The sequence below is a fragment of the Furipterus horrens genome, unplaced genomic scaffold (genome assembly GCF_987537825.1).
Source record: "Furipterus horrens unplaced genomic scaffold, mFurHor1.1.pri manual_scaffold_1, whole genome shotgun sequence".
In the NCBI taxonomy this organism is placed as follows: domain Eukaryota; kingdom Metazoa; phylum Chordata; class Mammalia; order Chiroptera; family Furipteridae; genus Furipterus; species Furipterus horrens.
Window position 1 is genome coordinate 60,708,675 of NW_028327171.1, and position 21,834 is coordinate 60,730,508.

The following is a 21,834-nucleotide window of genomic DNA, read 5'->3' on the forward strand; positions in this document are numbered from 1 at the left end:
TGCATTTTTATTAGTGATCTCAGTGCTTAATTTACTTCAAGAAGAAAATTAAGGTGATTGCATTATTAATCATAGTTGTAAGTCAGTATTAAGGAATGACAGGATTCTCAAGGATTTAAAAGTTGGGTGCCTCTAAATTATGCAGTATTTTACAGCATTAAATTCATAATCATTTGTGAATCTTAATAGGTGTATGGTTATCAGGTTCTCTACTCTTGTGAGTTAGTATCACTTAATAGATGTAAGGTTGTTTACTCTTAAAAGTTCTTTACTATGGTGTGTTGGCCTGATGACAGAGGGTATGGTTATATTGATTTCAGTATGCATAAAATATTAGAAATTGACAGTGTTGGAATTGTGTTTTCCAGCAGAGGTAACTGATTTTTAAAGTGTTAGGCAGAGTCAGCAGCCATTTGAGGGTGTGTTTCTGAAAATCCCCATTCATGATTGAGAGGAGGTGACTTCATACTTTTTGTACTAACCATCTTTCTGAGTGATTTTTGGTTTTCAGAAGATGGAAATGTCAGGGGTTTGATTGCCCTGCCCACCTGCATCAAATTTCTCATATAATTTTGAACTGATCATTTGTGCTGGTGGATCACTTTTTAGTGCAGATAGCCCACATCTTCACACCTCAGTTATATCATTACCTTACTCAAGACTCTTCATCCTTTTTTTATGTGTATTTTTTATGAACTTATTGGAGTGACATTGGTTAATAAAATTACATAGGTTTCAGGTGTAATACATCTTCTGTATATTATATTGTGTGTTCACCACCCCAAGTCAAGTCTCCTTCCATCACCATTTTTCCTTCTCTACCCTCTTCTACCTCCCTCTGCCCCACTTCCCTCTGGGAAGCACCATACCGTTGTTTTTGTGTGTGAGATTTTTGTTGTTGTTGTTGTTGTCTGGTATTTTTGCTTAATCCCTTCACCTTTCTCACCCAGTTTCCCAAGGTCCCTCTCCTCTGACAGCTGTCAGTCTGTTCTCCATGAGTCTGTTTCTTTTTTGTTTGCTTGTTTATTTTGTTCATTAGATTCATATATGAATGAAATCGTATGGTATTTGTCTTTCTCTATCTGGCTTATTTCACTCAGCATAATAATCTCCAAGTCCATCCATGCTGTTGCAAAGGATAAGATTTCCTTCTTTACTGTGGATTATATTCCTTTGTGTAAATGCACCACAGCTTTTTTATTTATTCATCTATTCATGGGCACTTGGGTTGCTTCCACATCTTGGCTATTTAAGTAACGCTGCAATGAACATAGTGGTACATCTATTCTTTCAAATTGGTGTTTTGGGATCCTTAGGTTATATTCCCAGAAGGGGGATCATTGGGTCAGAAGGCAGTTCCATTTTTAATTTTTTGAAGTAACTCCATATTACTTTCCACAGTGGCTCCACCAGTCTGCATTCCCACCAACAGTACATTAGGTTCCCCTTTCTTCACATCCTCGCCAACACTTGTTTGTTGATGTATTGATGATAGCCATTCTGACAGGTGTGAGATGGTATCTCATTATGGTTTTAATTTGCATTTCTCTGATGATTAGTGATGTTGAGCATCTTTCCCTATGTCTATTGGCCATATGTATGCCATGTTTAGAGAAGGGTCTACTCAGGTCCTTTGCCCATTTTTAATTGTATTTTGTTGTTGTCATTGAGTTGTATGAGTTTTTTATAAAGTTTGGATATTAACCTCTATCTGATGTATTATTGGTGAATATGTTTTCCCATTCAGTGGGTTGTCTTTTCAGATTGTTGGTTTCCTTTGCTGTGCAAAAACGTTTTAGTTTGATGTAGTCCCATTTGTTTATTTATTCTTTGTTGTTTCCCTTTCCTGAGGCAATAGATCAGAAGAAATATTGCTATGAGAAGTATCCGAGATTTTACTGCCTGTGTTTTCTTCTCACCCTTTGATGGTCCACATTCATGAACTCTCTACCCCTAACTTACCCATAATCATTCCTCCAAATGTTCCATTTTTCTGTATCTTCAAAATATCTTTGTGTGTGTACACATACATATATGTGCATGGCTCATGGGACTACATGCTATTTGTGATTTATTTTTATTAGATACCTGTACCTCAAGAACTGGTATAGTATTTTAGTCACTTTTCATGTTGCACCCCCTTACCAGCAATATGCTTCTTATAGAAAGCATTCTGTAATTATTTGTTGATTTGAAGGGGAGACTCTGAATTACTGCAGATCTGTTTTCAAGGGAGGTCTTTCTGTGGGTAGCTGTAGTACACTGAGAAGCAAACAGGATTGGAGCCTGGAGAATTGGAGCTGAGTTCCAGCTATGCTACTTACTGAGTGACCTTAAGTAAACCAAGTTTTTAACATTCTGGGATGAATGAGAAGTTCAGGGATAACTCTAGAGTAAAATGTTAGGCAAAATTCCAAGATGGTAGGGTTAGAGATGGAGGTCAGAGACTTACATGCTTAGGAGCTTGGGTTTAATATCTCTAATGCACTGTTTCTCAGCCTTGGCACTGTTGATATTTTGGACCAAATGATTTGTGTGTGTGTGTGTGTGTGTGTGCGTGTGTGTGTGTGTGTGTGTGTGTAGGTAGGTGTCTCTTATACATTTTAGGATGTTGAGCAGCAACCCTGGCCTCTACCCACTAAATATCCAATACCACTGTCCCAGTTAGGACAAACAGAAATGTCTCCAGGCATTACCAGATGTCCCCTGGGGAGAGCAAAATCATACTAGCTGAGAGCCTTTGCATTAATGCAGACCCATCAAAATAGAGATGAGTAGTTGGCTTATTTGTTTCAAGAAAATATTTGTTACTGTTTTTCTGATAATGAACACATGCTTATTACAAATTGTCATACTGTAGTAAATTATAAAAATATAGTTTAAAAATCATTTAAAATACCACATCATAAATCACTGTTTTTAATATTTGATGAATATTTTCTAGGCACACTGGAGGATTTAAGGTACTCTTAAGGGTTTACGATATTGACTTTGGTCTTGGAGTTATAACCTGTACTAGCCCCTCACTGGTTAGAAGGAGACAACTGGGTGGTAGCAAGACTTTTTTGTTGGCTTTATAACTATTCTGCACTGGTCCCCCAACTCAATGTTTTCATATATAGGACACTACTTATAGGCTTCATAAACTGGTTTGATAGGGAAACATTGGTAATTCATGTTTTTAACCTGGGTGTTACAAAGTAGAAGTTAATATTAAGTTTCTGTTATATTTTAGATGTGCATCATATTTTAATTCTCAAAGGACTCTGAAAGCTAGCAAATGATACTACTATATGATAGATAAGGACATTAGGACTGAGGGGATTAAGTAACTTTCTTAAAGTCACTAGAGAGTAGTATAAGAGTATGATCCCTGCCCAGGGCTGTCTGATTCCAGAGCTAGGGCTCTTTCCCATTATCACTGCTGCTCTATTCATTGCCTTTTAGCAGCAAGGGTATATCATTCCTTTGTTTAAAGGATGATTTAGGTCACTCGATATTGGACAGATAACTGTGGATGGATGCACACATGCCTCAGCATATTTGTTTCAGTCACTCAGCAAATAGAGTAAGTGATGGACATATGAAGGTCACACAGGGAGTGTCACTGAAGTATGTTTATTGGGGAACATTGTTCTTAAGTGTCGCCCCTTCTCTTCCCAGCAGAGAGAAACATGTATGCATTTGGAAACAATAGAAACATAAAATTGCATAGTTATCTTTACAAAAATGTTTGCTAAATTCCTTAATATTTAAAATGTTAACTAAAGCTCATTATTTTTCAGTTTGGAAAGAAAAGTTAAAATGGTCATGGAAACAGCTTTGTGCTTATTAATAACATGCAAAGCTCAGAAAGGAACTGATTTAGGAAAATGTTATCCAACAATTAATAGTAATTCTTGTCCTAGCTAACTATCTTTATAGATTAGCTGAGTTCTGCTATTAAAAAATAGTATTCAAATGATTGTATTTTTTAGAAGATATCAGAAATTTATTGAAAAATATTGTAATAATCTAGCAATGAAATAGTAGATTCCAAATTGCATGGGGCTAATATAAAATAAAGTTCAAAGGATTCTAGAAAAGATAAATAAGAAGTTGTAAAATCATAAAGTACGATGTGGACATAGAGAAAGTTTTTTTCTTTTGTAGTTATAATATTTTGTTACCTGAACTAACTTCTAATTGGTTCAGTGACAAGAGAATTGGATGAAAGACATTTGGTTCTAACTCAGGTATTCTCTCCTGTGAACAGAAACACTGTCAGTTGTCGCGGTGGAACTAGAACTACGGGATTTCTTGAATGTCCTTCCAGGAGATGGCGCTGCAGCATTTTTCTTGCCTTATCTTCTTTATTGCAGCCGAAAGAAATCATTGACTTGAAGGTATCGTTTGAAACAGCACAATAGCATATCAGACTGAATTTTTAAAAATTGAATGCAAGGGAAAAATTTTCACATTGAATATGTACGTATATTGCAGATGCTTTCAGGTTGCTTACCCTTACCATGGTATCTCATAATTTATTACTTGAATCCATTTAATTGTCCAGAATGTAAAAAAAAGCTACAAGGCATAAGAATTTCCTCAAAGAAGGCATATAATTTTAAAGGCAGAAACTGACTTTTATTTCAAGGAACATCAATTTACTGTTGTTGGAGACATGACAATCTTTTTCATCCCAGAAACACAGAACAATTTTGGGAGTATATGTGAAAGAATGTCACTCAAGTAGTCCAGAATTTAATCTTTTTGATTATTCCATTTTTTTTTCTGTTGGGTCAGTTTTTAAAACAAATTTCCCACAGAAGATTTCAAATTTTATTTTAGTTTTTGTTACTTTTAAAACTCATGCTGCATTTCTCTCTGAATCAAAGGAAGCAGAAGTTATAAAACGAACTTTCTTGTCTGGCTATTAACATGATTTGTTTCATGCATGTTTTTCAGCCAAAACATTATTTTCATTTTTGTTGATGTGTACTCTTGCTCTTTTAGCTAGACTGTATGTGAAAATAAAAGAATATGCCATTGTATTCATAACTGTGTCTTCTTTTTTAATCTCTTATTAAACAATTTTAAGTCCAAGTTCAGCTCATTGATAGTGTGCTTTGACTTTAGTTAAGGCTGGGGAAAAATGCCCCTCACCAGGCATCTGCCACAACTATATTTTGATACTTTTCTCCTGATGACATTTATCTTTATCAGGATTTAATCTATAGAATTGTTTCTTTACTCTGCCTTTCTCCAGTTCCAGATTCATATTCTTTTGACCATTTTTAAAATGGTTCATAAAACTCAGATTTGGATCCTGGTTGAGTGGCTCAGTTGGTTGGAGCGTTGTCCTATACACCAAAAAATTGCGGGTTCCCTCCTGGGTCAGGGCACATACATAGGTTACGGGTTTGATCCCCAGTTGGGGTATGTATCAGAGGCAACTGACAACCAATCAGTGCTTCTCTCGCACATCTATGTTTCTCTCTTTCTCTCTCCCTCCCTCCCTCCCTCCTCTCTCTCTAATATCAATAAACATATCCTCTGGTAAGGATTAAAAAAACAAAACAAAAAAAAAACCCTCAGATCTGGAATTTTTTAATTTTATTTTAAACATTTATTTTATTTTGATTTTTAATTTAACTTTTATTTCATTATTTTTATTTTTACTTCCAATTCCCCTATGCCCACTGGTTCGTTGGGAATGATGTCAGCAGCACATTAGAGGGATTGATGGGGAATCCAACAGTTGGAAACATTTCATTGAATCTTAATACTGATTCTTTGAGGACCATCCAGCACAATATGTGGTCATAGATTTTTCTTTTAAATACAGTTTTCCAAAGCCCCAATGATGGTCATATGAATAGTCCACATGAATCAATTATATTACCTCATATATTAGAGTCAGCAATGTTTAATAGTCTGTTGATCTTTTCATGTGAAACAGTGTAACACAGTTTCCTCGTAAATGCACAGAATATATGTTTTCAGTGTTTTTTTAATGCTTATAGCCATTCCAAAGTATTACCATTCTATTCAACACTTTCACATACATTTTAATGAACTGGGTTTTGTTTTTTCACTTATTACCAATTTATTTCTTTCAGCCAGACTTGGTCTCTATAGAAAAAGAAATTTTAAGACCATTATTAAAAATAGAATATACTATATGATTTAATAAATTAGTACATGATGCTTTAAATCAGTTCTAATTTTAAAATATATTCTAATTTTATTGAATTATTCTTGATTCATTTGTATTTTTCTGCTTATTGTATGTTTAAAAACACATGTTTCATTCCAGTACTGCTTTGTTTAAAGGAAAATTAACACCCCCCCCCCCCAAGATCCTTATTCATTATAAAGGGAAAATGGGTAATTTTACATTGGAGAAACCTGGCAGACAGCTCCTTAATGAAATACTCAAAGTTAACCAGTAAGGAAACAAATCAACATCTTGTGCTTCTTAATGTGTGTATTGAGTAAAACAATATCACTTCTGTGAAGAGTCTTGCCACAAAATGAATAATCTGAATCTAATCATGAGGAAACATTAGACAAACCCAAATTGAAAGACATTTTTAAAAAATGTTAAAGATGTGTAAGACAAAGAAAGACCAAAGGAACTATTCCAGACTAGGGGTGACTGAGAGGAAGTGCCAGCTGGCCACAGTGCACTAGCAGGATTTTCTTTTTCTATGAAGATCATGATTAGAACAATTTGGGGGGAAGGGGAGGCGCTTGAAAAGGGTCTGTGGTATTGGATCATTTTTAATTTCCTGATTTTGATAGGTGTGGTATGTTTATGTATAAGAATATCCTTGTTTTTAGGAAACATGAATATATTTTCAATATGTATATAGTATGTGTGGAGAGACAGAGGGTGAGAGGAGAGAGAATGAAAAAGCAAATGTGTCTGTGCAAAATATTAACACCTGGGGAATCTGGGTGAAAGGTATATGGGATTTTGTTTTTGTTTTTGTTTTTGTATTGCGCTTGTAACTTTTCTATAAATCTGACCTTATGTCCAAAAAAGTTTTAAAATTCCTTTCTTATTGAATTAATATGTCTTTAGATATATACCAGGCAGAATATTCGATTGGATTTGGGTACTTAGTAGAAATACAGAATATACATTCTCTGCCTATAAGAAACTTAAAACTAAACAGGCCTTTTTCCAACAGATTGCTCCAAAAGGTTAACTGACTGTCATAAGAATGGCAGTATTAAAAAAGTACCCTTTTTTAATTGTCACAGGAGGTCTTCATTATGCTTCCTCTGGTAAGGGAAATGAAGCATTACATTAAGTATGACAGGATATCCACAACTTCTTTCTAATTTTTTTCTAATTTTGGGGGGCGTAGGGCGCAGGGAGGAAATTGTGTGTCTCCTGCTGTGTAATATTGAAAGATTTCACTCTAACCTCCAGGTCTCTTGTCTGCATTGTAGTAGGAAGAAAGTTTTCTAAGATTCAGAATTAATGTAGACTTGCCCATATGCTTTATTAAACTTTTATTAAAGATAATTCAGCCTGATAAATGTGGCTCCTTGTTTTTCTCTGTATAAACTGTCCTTTTTAATCATTACTGCTTCTTTGAGTCCCATATAATATCTTCCTCTTTGTAAATGCCAAATTTCTCTTCAAACTTTTTTTTCCCAATGTGTGTTTCTCCTTCCCATTTTCTGTTTGTTCTACAATGTTCTCTGTGGCTTTTAAAACCATCTCCCCTTTCTTAACCAAGCAGTTCTCTCCCTCTTCTCTTGGCTCATGCAGAGGAATCTTCTTATCTGTGTGCAGGATTAGCCTGAGCAGCATCCTCTGCATGCAGGCCATTGCATGCATGAAATTCGCCATTTGCATGCATGAAATTCCTAGCTCAGTGTTCCCTCGCTGGTTATTTTTCTCAGTGAGACCATTCTTTAGTGTGGTAAATGTGTGTGAATGTTCTTTAAAGACTAAATAAAGTATTCTTTTTCATTTTTGACTTTTCACCCTCCTCATCAGTTTCTGGCATTAAACCCAGCAGTTTATGTGCCTGTTTGAGTCTCAAGCGATCTGGTGCTCTTAGTACCACTCTTTGCAATAAAGGGATTTTTTGTTTTTGTTTTGTTTTTTTTAACTTAAAAATCTGCAAAATTTATTTAGGAAAAAAAGTATAGAGCAAACATAATATGCATTTGAGCAGACACCATTATGACTTCTGTGATCCTAGAAACACATGTCGAGAGGAGTCTTGGGCAGCAGGGACTCATGAGTGACCATGATAAACAGAGCCCCCTACTGACCCCATTGAACACATAACTTCAGTAAGAAATAAACATATCATGTTAAGCCATTGATATCTTGAAATTATTTGTTACTATCTAATTTATCTTGATTGATTCTGTGCAAATATAAAAATATGTTTAACAGTATAAAATAAGTAACTCTAAAATAGATTCATTATCTGAAAGAATATTGGATGTGATAAAGTGGGAAAGTCACAAGGATTAGTTAGGTGGAAAAGCGATAAAGGGTTTTAATGGAAGTAGTTTTTCATGGTACAAGGTATCTATGTAAGAACTAGGATAAATTAAAATTTTTCATTTGCACTAATGGTTGATCTTGCAGTGATTTTCAATTTTTGAAATATATATGTATTTCTGTATTTTCTTCCATTTATATGTTCCCTTTATATGTATTTTTAGGAGGAAACACAAGGAGTTGTTTTCTCTACCTAATTTCCCCCTGTTGGATTTGCCATTGCCAGCTCCAGCAATTCTGAACTCAGAAGGCCCAGGAAAGAGCAAAGCTGCAACCACAAAGCAGGAATTTCACTCTTCATACAAAACATTGTGTTAGTGTTTATCCACAAAAGGGCTCTTTGTTTTCTTGTGTCTTATTCTGTGCGTGCATGCACACACATGCGTGTGTCTGCATGTGCTCACCACTTGGGAGGGAGTGTTGCTGCTGGGGTGGGGAGAGCGGAGAATATATATTCCATTTTTTTCCTGGATCTTTGCTATGGTCTGAATGTTCATGTCACCCCACCTTCCCTCCTTCATCAAAAAAATTTTTTATAAGTTGAAAACCTAATGTTAGGAGGTGGGCCTTTGGGAAGCGATTAGGTCATGAGGGTGGAGCCCTCATGAGTGGGATTTGTCCCCTTTTTAATGAGACTCCAGAGAGTTAACTTAATCCTTCTCCGGGTGCAGATGCAACAAGTCTGTGAAAGGGCCTCACTCTACCATGCTGGCACCCTAAGAGCCTCCAGAAATATGAAAATAAATTTCTGTTCTTTATAAGCTACCCAGTTTTGTTTTTTGTTATAGCAGCCCAAATGAACTAAGATAGTCTTTCACAAACAACAATCGGAAATACATCCCCTCCCTCCAAAATCAAGAAAGATGCTGTTCTGCCTGATTGCATATTTGAAATTATATTAATTTGGGGGGTAGGGGGGAGTGTTGTGTACCAGGTACTACTTAGAAAAAAAGTTAATGTTTTCTTTTAAGAAAAATTAAATGTGTCTGTAAGCCATGGTTTGTTTGTTTATTTAAAAAATGCTCTCATATCCATTTTAAGTATAATTACACTGCATCAAATTAGTGTCAATTTGTACTAGATTATAGAGGATTGGTGCTGTTTTCAGAACTTGGATAAGCAGTATCCCATGCCATTTAGCAGTAAGGAAAAATAAATTATGTTCAGAGGTAGAAAAGGAAGAAAGAACAGCAAATTCACAAATACTTCATACTGGGGGAAGTATTTAGGCAAAATAGTGCATCTTAATTATATTTCTGATGTCTCACTTTTAGAATCACTTAACTTGATATTTACCTTTATTTGGTAGAACGGTGTAAGTAGTTTCCATTCCAGCATGAATGTGGTCAGTCACATGGCAATGGAGTAACCAGGTTCCAAGTGTTGTTGGAAACATTTCTAGGGTTTGGTATGTCCCAGGGAAAATGTCAAAGACATCAGAACTATAAATGCCCCTGTGCTTAATTAGAAAAATGACAAGAACATTTATATAATGTTTATTACATGTAAGAATTCATTCAAATAATTTTTCATTGGCCTGCTCAAGATATTAGAAAAATGGATGTTAAAAAAAAAAGAAAAAGGAGCTCCCTGTATATTTCTATATTTAATACAAACAGTGAGATAGATGTTCCTTGAAGTCTTGATGAAACCTTGGCACTATGGGCCATCAGGTGAGTGTGAAGCAGAAACGTGATGGAAGTGGCCAGGACTGCCTGTTAACTCTTACACTTCGACGCTGGTTTGCTTTCTTATCAGAGCACTTGTGCTACACAAGGGAACTGAGCTGTGGCCCCATGTCAGCCCTAATCTATGTGCTGCACTTACCCTAGATTAGCTTGTCTGTGAAACTTTAGGGCAGGCAGGGGAATGAGAGGAGCAGAAAAGGACCAATGGAAAAGCCAAAACCCAAGGCAGTTCAGGTAAAGTCTTGACCAGACACAAAGTACTTGGCAGTATTTCTGTTAGGGATAGAATTGAAAGTCTACTTTGAATAAAATATCTATGTAAACCAAAACACAGATAGTAAAATGGCCTTTTCTGCAGTGAGCTTTTTGGTTGTTTCTGAATTTTCTACATTAACTCAAAGGTAAATAAAATCCATTTCCAAAAGTGCAGTTGACTCCTGCTGAAATCAGTACTTGGTGAGAAGTAGCAGGATTGAGATGTAGGTACCAGTCACTTGATACCACACTAATTATCTTGTTCACTGCAGGCCATTTAAGATCCAGAATTTAGAGCAAGCAACTGTTATAGTAGAATCTTGTCTCTACTCTGATCCATCATTATGTGAACATCCCTACCCTCTCTGCTAATGCTTCTGTCCAAAAGCCTTGTGCAAGAATATGTGAGCAGAACTCAATGAAAATCCAGCAAAAACAGCAAATCCCAGAGGAAGCCCCAGGTGTAATAAAGGTTAGTAATAGCAATTGAGGCTGCTGTGTGCCACACTCTTATAAAACAGTTATCTCTTGCCCTCGCCAGTATGACTCATTTGGTTGGGCACATGCCTGGATTGCAGCTCTGGTCCCTAGTCAGGGCATGTGTGAGAGGCAACCAACTGATCAATGTTTCTCTCTCTCTCCTTCTCTTCCCCTCTCTAAAAATAAATACAATTTTTTAAAAGTTTAAACAAAGAAAGCAGTTATGTCTTGAAACTTCCATTTTTCATTAGTCTCTCTGTGGAAATATTGTCTTCATTTGTACTAAAACATTTTCATATAGAGCAAGAATAATGACCATGAATGGCTCTTACCTTGTATCGGAAGCTGTGGCCATGGAAATGCACTGAGTGCAGGTCTATTTCATTGCCCATTCCCATCAGATACCAGTTGACTTCATCTCCCACATGCATTCTGAGGCCTTGCAAGTTCCCAAACATTCTTCCATTAATAGCTGAGGAAAGCACATCATTTTTATATTACCTTTCAGTACATTTTAAACCAATAGATATTGCACAGAAAATATGATTAGATTCAGATTAATGAATCAGATCTGTTTCAAGGTAATAGAAGTTACTTAATGACAGATGAGGGAAATGGATACTTGAAGGTCAACAATGTCACTGCTTTTCTAGTCACTTAGTCTTATTTCAAAGGGATTGAGACTTTGGAACTGGGAGAAAAGCTAATAGATAATTTTGAATATAGTCCCCTTTTTACTTTGGACAGAATTTCTACCTCACAAACTGAGGCAGATGTGGTCCATTATAAAATGAAGCAAATGAATAGTCTCTAGAGGAATTTTATTTGAAAGTAGAAAAGGGGAAAAAAGGTTTTAGAATAATGTATCATACCATGCATTTTATTGCTTTCTATGAATTCATCATCATCTTTGTTTACTTTCTCAGGGTGATCAGAGTATGTTTTGATGTTGTCATCTAAGTACCAAGATTCATTCTCATCAAATACTAAAAACAGAAGGGAAAATTCCAGTTTCTTTTTGGGATTGTATACTTTCATGTAGTGCTTCCGACAAACAATCAGTGGGCCAATTAAGCCACTATAGAGATCCTGAAAACAAGCAGAATTCAGTCATCCTTGTGATACATGTCAAGATTTCAGAGAACTGGGACCTTACTGCCCATGACCTCAGGAATTTTGGAAGGACTGATTTAGTAGGTAGTAAGCTTTGCCCAAGGTGGTGCTGTCTGATCAGTAAATTTCCACCTGAAACTGTTAAATTGGAACAATGGTAAGTTGCAGGTAGGTTGTGTGGGTGCAGAGGCCAAATATTGGCTCAGCTAATGAGCAGCAATTTAGGAGAACCCCAAAGTAATAGTGTTGATTTGCCTATTCCATTAGCCAAGCACTATGCCAGTCCCTGAAAATCCAAAGATGAATCATAGAAAGTCCCTACCCTCTAGGAACTCAGTCTAATAAGGAAGATAGGGGAAATAAAAGAACCACTTGCTGTGATGAGTGTATGTGCAGTGCTAATGCACACAGACGAGGAAGACCACAAATGACTTAAATCTATGAATAGTTTGGTTTGGCTGTGCATTAGTAGTGGCAAATTAGTTCTTGAAGGATCTTTTGAGTTGTATCATGTTCAGGAATTTTAAATGTTGTCTTGTGGGACATAGGTAGCCATTGAAAAATTAGAGATGGAATGGCAGCATATTTGCATTTTAGACCAGTCATCCTGGTGTTGGAGTGAAAGAAGGCATGGAGCGGGGAGAGACTGGAGAGTAGGAGGCCACTGTAGTAGTTGAGGCAGATTACAAGGGCCAGATCTATGGAGATGGAGAGGAGGAATGGACCAAATGCTATGTAGGTGGGCGAATTCCCTGGGTGAGCGAAGGGGGAGCATTAGGTACTTTGTATCTAGGACTCTAGCTTGGACAACTGGGTAGATTGGATGCTTATGGTGCTGTTTGTTACAACAGGAAATACAGGAGGAGGTGAAGGAAGATCTCAATTTCCATTTTAGAGTTGCTGAGTTTCCAGCGCCTGTGAGACATTCTGGTAGAGATGTTCATTTGACAGGTGTTACATAAATCTGGAACTCAGGAGAAAGATTTGAACTAGACCTGGGACCTGTTCCGACTTGTCATTGTTGAGTGTTTTGTTGGCTTTGAAATATTTAAGCAGTAGCATTAGTTGTGGTGTGATTGACTGGTGAGATCAGCATTTTTTAAAAATAATAATAGAGCTCTGAAATCAAGTCACTCACTTCTTTGTGTTTAATGTATTTTGATATGAAAAGAAAATAAAAGTACTGTATTGATTAATATTTAAGTCTGTTACCCATAATGAGCAGTGATAAGAGTTGTATCCTTAAAAACAGACAAAGAAAGGAAGAGAGAGAGAGAAAGAAAAGAAAGAAAGAAAGAAAGAAAGAAAGAAAGAAAGAAAGAAAGAAAGAAAGAAAGAAAGAAAGAAAGAAAAGAAAGGAAGAAAAAGAAAGAAAGAAAGAAAAGAAAGGAAGAAAAAGAAAGAAAGAAAGAAAAGAAAGGAAGAAAGCCAAAGTGAATTACAGAGCAGCTTACTTTCCTGGGAATTACCACAGGAATTGGGCCGCAGGAAAACTATAACCTCATCTTCCTTCCATTGTGTGTCTGTTGGGACTTTTCACAGAACATATGATTTAAAGTTTACCTTAACTTGATCCACAGTTGAATAGTAGGTCCATGGAATGCAAGCAGAATCCTCGCTTCCAGCTCCAGATCTTTCTGGGATTTTCCATATGTAAGTGTGAGTTTCACCTAAATCAATCAAGTGTTAATGCATCTGGTTATATTTGGGAAGTATATATATATATATATACATATTTCCCAAAACTGGAAATGTGAAAGAAATTAGATTTAAAAAATAGTGGTACACAAAATTGTTTTCAGAAATTTAGTTTTAAGACAAACTGTAAGATACACTTTTCTGTCTTCTTTGTCAGTTATGAATTAACTAGACTTAGCACACTTGCACTACCACAAAGGCCAGGAGGTGGTGAAATCGGTCCCCAACACCGAAACCAGACCCTAATAGTTTTCCCCTCCCAGATTTTTGGCCTTTAGGGGATAACAGCAGGGCGCCTAGATCTCACTCAACCAAACCTTGCCCACTTGGAATTTCTTTTTCTTTTATTTTTTTTAGAGTATATTTTATTGATTATGTTGTTACAGTAGTTCCAATATTTTTCCTCTTTGCTCCCCTCTTCCCAGTACCCCCCTTCCCTACAGCTTCCCACCCCCCTTAGTTCATGTCCATGGGTCGTGCATATAAGTTCTTTGGCTTCACCCTTTCCTATATTATTCTTAACTTTCCCCTGTCTACTTTGTACCAACTGATTATGCTTAGTCCCTGCACCATTTTCCCATTTCTCCCCCTCCCCCCTCACAGCTCATAACCCTCCAAATGATCCCCATACCTATGATTCTGTTCCTGTTCTGGTTTGCTTAGTTGGATTTTGTTTTTATTTTTTAGATTCAGTTGTTGATAGTTGTGAGTTTGTTGTCATTTTAGTGTCCATAGTTTTGATCTTCTTTTCCTTAAGTAAGTCCCTTTGACATTTCATATAATAACGGCTTGGTGATGATGAACTCCTTTAGCTTCACCTTGTCGGGGAAGCACTTCATCTGCCCTTCCATTCCAAATGATAGCTTTGCGGGATAGAATAATCCTGGTTGCAGGTTGCCTTTCATCACACTGAATACTGCTTGCCAGTCCCTTCCTGCCTTCAAAGTGTCCTCTGAGAAATCAGCTGGTAGCCTTATAGGCAGCCCCACCCACCACCCACCCCCTGTAGGCAACTCTCCGCCTCTCTCTTGCTGCCCCCAGGAATCTCTCTTTATCTTTCACCTTTGGCATCTCAGTCATGATGCATCCTGGTGTGGTGCCCTCTGGGTCCAGCTCACCTGGGACCCTCCATGCTTCCCGGACCTGTATGTCCATCTCTTTCACAAAATTTGGGAAGTTTTCCTCATTTTTTTCAATTCTTGCTTCCTCATTCTGCACTGGTTGACTGTTTTTTTTCTTCCTTATGTTCCAAATCATTGATTTGAACCCCAGTTTCCTTCCCTTCACCATTGGTTTTGTGTGGATTTTCCTTTGTTTCACTTAGCATAGCCTTCACTTCTCTTATGTGTCTGCCGTACTCAAGCATATCTGTCAAGCCATTAGCATCTTTATCACCAATGTTTTGAATTCTGCGTCTGTTAGGTTGTCTATCTCCTCATCTGTTAGGTTGGCTATCTCCTCGTCACCTAATTCTCCCACTGGAATCTTGATCTGTTTCCTTTTTGAGGCCATACTTCTCTGTCTCCTCATTCTGAAAGGCTCCTGTGATTGTTTGCCTCCACATCCCAGGTAGAGCTGCCATTCCTGTTACGTTGAAAGGGGAGGATCCTTAGGGATTCTCAGTACAGGGCAACCTATTTCATCACATTGTGGCACTGTATGTGGGGGAGGGGTCCAAGAGGGAGCAATGCCACCTTCCTGGCACTCGCCCCTTTTCCAGGCACCTCTCCCACTTCCACACCGGATTAGCACCCTTCTAGCTGCTGCCCTGGCCGTCGTTCCCAGAGTGGGTGGGTCTGCGGACATTCTAGGACCGTTGGGGCCCTTTAAACAAGTGGACTCTGCTGAGACCAGCAGTTTCTGCCTCCATCCCAACCCCCACTGGTCATAGTCAGAAGCAATGAGGCTTGATTTTCACCGGTGCTGGGACAGTGTGCTGCTAGGTCCAGTGAAGAGCTTGGAATGCTCCCCAGGTGTCTGTCCCTCCTGACTTTTTAAAATGTGTGACTGTGCTTTCTGCTGGCCTGCCACTGCCGCCACTGCTGCCACCACCACACCAAGTCCTCTCCGCCCCTCCTACCTGTCTGGATGAGTATTTCTTCTTTATATCTTTGTTTGCTGGTCTTCCATGCAGTTTGATTTTCTGGAACTTTTGGTGGTTTCTAGTTTTGAGGTAGTTGTATGTATTTCTTTTTAGTTGTGGAGGGAGACACAACATGTCTGCCTACGCCTCCATCTTGGCCAGAAGTCTCTGGAATTTCTTTATACCTCCTCTTACCCTTCCTATTCCTTACCTCATATAACTCAGTTCCAAGGTCATCCAACCCAAGCCCTTAAATTAGAATTAAATGATATGTATAGCTCCTTCTTAATCCCATTGTTTAAATTTACTCCAAGCCTTTGTCTAAGAGAGACTGATCTGAGCCTGACCTGTATTCCTTTTGGCTGCCTGATGAATCTATCTGCTTTTCTATGCAAAAACCTGTTGCCTCCGACTTTGGCTTCTCTGGACTTGAAGGGCAGCAAACTCAAACATTGTTAGGTAACAATGGCAATTCCAATATCACAATTTGAAGAGACTTGAAATAAAGCTCTTCTTCACCTGAAGTACATTTTTCTAATATACTTTTTTCCTTATCAACTGTCAAGTGATTTTCCCCAGAGTGCTGGCACCTTCACCATAGTCTTCTCTGTGTCTATGTATCTAGACTATGCTGTGCAATTCCCTCAGCTTCACTGTAACCTTCCTTATCCCCTTCCTTACTGTTAATCCTCATTGATTTCACAATACCTGGTGAAGAGCCATTAGACCTTGACCTGATGGGACACTGACTTCTCTGGTTTGTCCCATTCTGTCTGTCATACCATACACTGTTTTGTCACAACCCTGTCACATACAGGATCATACCCTGGACCTTGAGACTTTGAAGATAGCCAATTGCTTCACCCTCTGTTGTGAAGGCCTTCACCCTCTTCTGTTTGTGCTGGTCTCTTCTCCAGCCTGACCTCTGCTTCTGGTCACCTCAGGGCTTCCGGTACAGCTGCTGACAGGACCTTGACTTTCAGCCATGGCCACTCATGTCTACATTCTATGCAGACCTCACCATTACTTATTTATGCTGTCAGACTTTAATTCGCCAGAGTCTGACAAACCTTTATTATAAGACATGAGGGACAGTCTCAAGGGATTTGGTAGACTTTCTTCTTTTTCTTCAAGCCCTCCATTTACCTGCCCCCATGTCCTCGCCCTTTTTATAACCAGAACATTTCACTGAGAATAAAGCATAGATTTAGCTCCTGAATTTTTCTCTCTTCATCTATACTCTTTATTTTCATAAGCCAGATCATGACATTTCCTTCTCCATTCCCCATCCCAACCTGCTCTGTCCCAAGTGCTCAATGCCCCAAACCTTGGAGCTGTCTTGAATCCTCCTCCTTCCTTCACATTCCCTAATGTCCAGTCTTTCAGCAGGTCCTTCTAGCACTATCTTTAAAATAGAACCAGAATATGACAACTCACCACATCAGCTGTTTCTAAACTGGCCTAAATCTCATTTTTTTTTTAACCCAGATTATTGCAATAGCCCGTAACTGATTCTTGATCCTGCCCCGGTCCCCTACAGTCACTTATTCACATACCAGCCACAACAGTCCTTTAAAAAAGTGTTCATAGAATCAACAGTCTCCAGCTCAAACCCTCATATGGGTTTTTAGAATAAAATCCAAGGTCCTAACCAGGGCCTCTGAGATTCCCCTCCCTCCTTCTGCATCCCCTGCCCTTTCTGCATCTCATCTCTTTGGTCTCTCCTGTCTGCTGTGCTCTCCCCTCTGGCCTCTTTGCTGTTCCTCAGACACACCAAGTCTCCTCCCATCTTGGAACCTAGGATGCTCTTCCCAAACAACCTTTCCCAACAAAGTGGCTCATTACTTGTCATCACCAGTGGCACCTCCTCAAAGAGGCCCTTGTGACCACCCTACTTACCATAGTACCATTGTTAGTTATTCTCTCCCATATGCCTTCACGGTTTTCACAGCACTGTTTACAACTTAGTATTTTATTTAGTTATTGTTTATCTCCTTAGGAAGAATGAGAATCATGAGGGCAGGGCTTTTCATTTTTATGCCCCTAAATTGACAAGAGCAACCTTATAAAGTATTTTATTTTTTCTTACTTGATATACTGGGTGTGGCAAACATAGGTTTACAGTTGTGAGTATGTGAAAGTTTATTCTTGTATTATTACTCACTAATCACCGTATTATTTTTCATACAAACAACTGTAAACTTACTCCCCCCCCCACACTGTATGTGGGAACTACTAAATTACTGAGAAATGGGCCCTTCCCAGCAGCTAATTTACAACTAATAGATGAAAAATACTGTTTTTATTTATGAGAGAAGATATACTCCAGTATTGAAACATTTCAGCTTTTATTCTGTTAAACATTTATTAAGTTCTTAGTACAACCAGATAATGGATTAGAGACTGGAGATTTAAAATTTTAAGCAGCAGCCTCTGTCCTTAGGATCATGTCTTCAGATACAGTCATGGAAACACACAGCTACATTCAGGGTAGTAAATGCTACCTGGATGTGTTCCAGCTGCATGGAGAGATCACCTCTGCTGACTCAAACATGAATATCTACAGATGTCTAGTACATTAGATTTTCCTTTCAGGGCTGTGCATTTTTTGGTAGGTGCAGGTAGTCACACACAGATGCAGACATACCTCCCTGGGTCCCGTCTTGAACACCTCCTTCTTCACTTTCTCAAGACACATTCTTCTAGAAGGAATACCTTTCTGATAAGTCATTTGTGGAAGAGCTGTAAAATCTATGGCACCTCCCCCATGAGTACCTGGTAAAGTTGGAGTAACTGTAGAACTTTCCGTTTTCACCCCATGGGCATGTATTGAGTAGGGCCTTGTGGCCATGTTTTTAAAGATAATATTAACTTTGTCTCCAACATCCGCATGAAGTTGTGGACCTGGCAAGAGTGAAAAGGAAGAGTGGCTTATATGCCTATCAGATTGGAAGTTCTAACTCAGGAATAAAAGCACAGATCAGATAACTTGCTTAGCGTTAAGGCCAAAGTCTGTTTTACCCTCTGTGGCATCATGCTGTATTACTCTTGGATTTATACGTATCCAGGGGATTTAGGATAAAAACTGTAGTAATCACAGCCTGTGCAGACAGTGCCTCTCATCTTGAGTCCTGTGGCGGTTTGGGCCTGAGAGCATCATGGCCTAATCATAGTGAGTCAGCTGTGACCCATCCCTGGCCAGGACTCCTGATCTCAGCATTTGACTTCCAGAATTTCCTGAGTGTGAATTAGTAAATGCAGGCAGTCCTGCATTTGAAAGGGTGAGTGAGGCTACCCCTCCCATTTCTATTCTACAGCCAATCTTAGCTTGTCTCCTGTCCGGGAGAATTTCTATTTTCTCTTTGGGCTGAGGATAACCAAGCTCCAGGAAAGTGTAAACACCGCAGGGTTGGGACTGGTGTGCCCTGCACTCTATGGTTTTCAAGGAAATTCCCAAGACCAGTGTTGGTCAAGTTCTTAGACATTTGTCTTAAAACAATTCCTGAAAAATTGAAGGCAACTTTTTTCCCTGTCTTGTGCACAATAATACTCCCCTCCCCCTTATTTCCTTATCTATATGTACATTTTTTTTTCTTGGGGTTAAGCATTTACATGTTAATTTTAAAAGTAAATTGCTGTGATTTGATGTGGGGGAGATGGGAGAATAATGAAGAATTTGGTTACGAATTTCATTAGAAAGTAATTTCTAGGAATTTCTCCCAAACTATAAGCATCAGTTTGATAAACACCAAATATATGCAATATCATTAGTATCTGGAATAATACATTGTTTGTGATACCAAGAAATAATATTTTATTATGCTATAATCATAGGCTTCTCATTTTTATTGAATAATTTTTATTTTTATCTTTGGAAGATCTAATTGACTTTATTAGGTGATTCATTAATTGGGCAGCATCCCATCTGGTAACTAGAAGAACTCTCCTATTTTTATTTCAATAACTTGGTTACATGAACTGAGAACATTAGCCCCCTAGACATGGACCGTCGCTGCACATGGCAGCACCTCACTAACCCACACCTGAGGAACCGGAGCTGTTTGAGTACCTAAAATTCCCAGATGTTCTTCTTCAGCTTTTCTCTCCACTGGAACTCGGAACGTGCTGTCAGTGTATTGCCGATACACAACTTTCTTGTATTTTGAGCCTATGTAAAATTCTTGCTTATCTAAGAATGCATTATTCGAAACACTTTAAAGAAACACACAACTAAGGTTAGTGCTTGTCTTAATGAAAGTGGAAATTGAGTTTTAAATTTTAAATCTTGAATAAACATGCAGTTTTTACTTAAGTAATTATGCTAGTTTTTAATATCACTCTCCCCCTCCTGTAAGACTTTAAAAATAGACACATGAAGTAGACAGTGCACCAAGCCAGAGGTGGAGCCACCTGCGTCCTGGCCCTGACTCTGCCACTAATGTGACCTCCAGCTAGTCATTGCCCTTCAGAGCCTCGGTTTCTTCTCCCCTAAAATGAGGCATTAAAGGAGGTCCTTTCTAAGATTTACTTGTATCTCTAAAATGTTATGGGTCCTGATTTCACCAAGGAAGTGTTCCCTGGATACTACAAGGTCTCTGGTCTATAGGAACTGAAATAGCAATGTTTTTCTAGCTCTTTCCTTTACCTAAAGTTTTTATTGACTCCTAATGGCTTCTGTAGCCTTTTGACTGTTTTAACCCAATCACTGAAATAAACATTTACTTCTTTACCCATCGCAAATTAGCCACCTAACCATTCATAGCTTAGCTACAGGTTGCCAGAAATGTTGTGTGCCCCAGATCTGAACACATGCCCATCCGATCTCTCAAACCATGTCCACACAGGGCTGGTGCATGATGTGGGAGATGACAGAGGGAAAGTGCTTGGAATGACACCAAAGGGTTAACCACATGTAAAGGGGATGCTGCTCTAAACAAATGCTTCTGAAGCTCCAACCACAACCCTTAACTTACATCTGTTCGTACTGAACTCATTTTTTCATTTCTATAATATACTCGTTACTGGTGGTTTTGAATCATATTTTCCTGTAAGCTCTTGGAGGGCAGAGAGCATATCTGCTATATTGCCTTCAAGAATTTAGTTTTCTTTTATATATAATTGTTTTAAGAATGTAAAATAACTGATTACTAGACAAATAACAAAATCTTTGGAGAAAAGATAAGATAAACAGCAAATAGTTGGTAAGGAAAATAATATTTCAGCTCTGAATTGAGGCATTAATTTTGGTATAAATTGGAAAATCAATGACAATGTAAGGGCACATGAACGTTAGAAGACAGCCCAATAGATAAGTGACTATGAAGAACCACATGTGGTAAATGGAAATTTTTTCATAAGAAAATTGGGAAAAGCTAAAATTAATGAGAAGGATTCCTAAGGATTTTGTTGGTATAGTTTAACAAAACTGTTGTTTTACTGCAATTTAACATAACTCTTTCTTTTCTGAAAGAGAAACTAAAAAACTGGGAATCAGAGTCTAAAGAATTACTTTTGCTGTTGTAAATGATGCAGCTCCTTTTCCCATTCCCTACTTGGGGAGTAATCCCATTCCACCTCCACCGCGGCAATGTAGTAGGTCCTCTGTCCCAGGTACAGGTTTGGATTCGTAGGCAGCTGCCTGCATTGGTTCACGGTGTATTTTTGCTTCATACCACCGATGTAGTGATCAGTTGTGAGGCACTCAACATCAAAAGTTCCTTGAAAGGTAAATAAAAAAGCATGTCACTCCTTTGCTCATCACCTTCTGTGGCTCCTCCCCTCATTCAGAATCAACACCAAAGTCCTGCTGTGGCCTGGGTCAATGAGCTGACTTCCCACACCTCTGATCACATGGTGTACCACTCTCTCTGCTCCAGCCACAGGTTAAGTGTGTGCCTGCCTCGGGGCCTTTGCATTGCTGTTTCCTCTGCCTGGAACATTTCTTTCCAAAATATCCACAGGCTCTTGGCACTCATTTTATTCAAACCTCCTTAGAGAAT

General features: G+C 38.3%; 2 protein-coding genes across 5 annotated transcripts in view; one reads left to right on the forward strand and one right to left on the reverse strand.

The window, feature by feature from the left end:
• The window catches only part of HPS3 (HPS3 biogenesis of lysosomal organelles complex 2 subunit 1), a 45,320-nt gene extending 35,791 nt beyond the window's left edge, over positions 1-9,529 (forward strand). For all 3 annotated transcript variants that reach the window (XM_090275721.1, XM_090275725.1, XM_090275726.1), the window contains exons 17-18: positions 4,256-4,385; positions 8,683-9,529. In XM_090275721.1, coding sequence (XP_090131847.1) covers positions 4,256-4,383 — 128 coding nt within the window. In that variant the 3' untranslated portion in view covers positions 4,384-4,385; positions 8,683-9,529. The remainder of the gene's footprint in view (positions 1-4,255; positions 4,386-8,682) is intronic.
• LOC150021192 (ceruloplasmin) overlaps positions 1-21,834 on the reverse strand; it is a 76,398-nt gene that overhangs the window by 6,493 nt on the left and 48,071 nt on the right. Inside the window, exons 12-19 of one of the 2 annotated variants that reach the window (XM_090275715.1) lie at positions 21,345-21,552; positions 19,905-20,047; positions 18,611-18,739; positions 13,618-13,724; positions 11,814-12,030; positions 11,274-11,413; positions 9,815-9,977; positions 5,581-6,114 (exon numbers count right to left, since the gene is read on the reverse strand). In XM_090275715.1, coding sequence (XP_090131841.1) covers positions 6,098-6,114; positions 9,815-9,977; positions 11,274-11,413; positions 11,814-12,030; positions 13,618-13,724; positions 18,611-18,739; positions 19,905-20,047; positions 21,345-21,552 — 1,124 coding nt within the window. In that variant the 3' untranslated portion in view covers positions 5,581-6,097. Of the gene's footprint in view, positions 1-5,580; positions 6,115-9,814; positions 9,978-11,273; positions 11,414-11,813; positions 12,031-13,617; positions 13,725-18,610; positions 18,740-19,904; positions 20,048-21,344; positions 21,553-21,834 lie in introns of those variants that run through there. The other variant, XM_090275710.1, reaches the window with a different exon arrangement.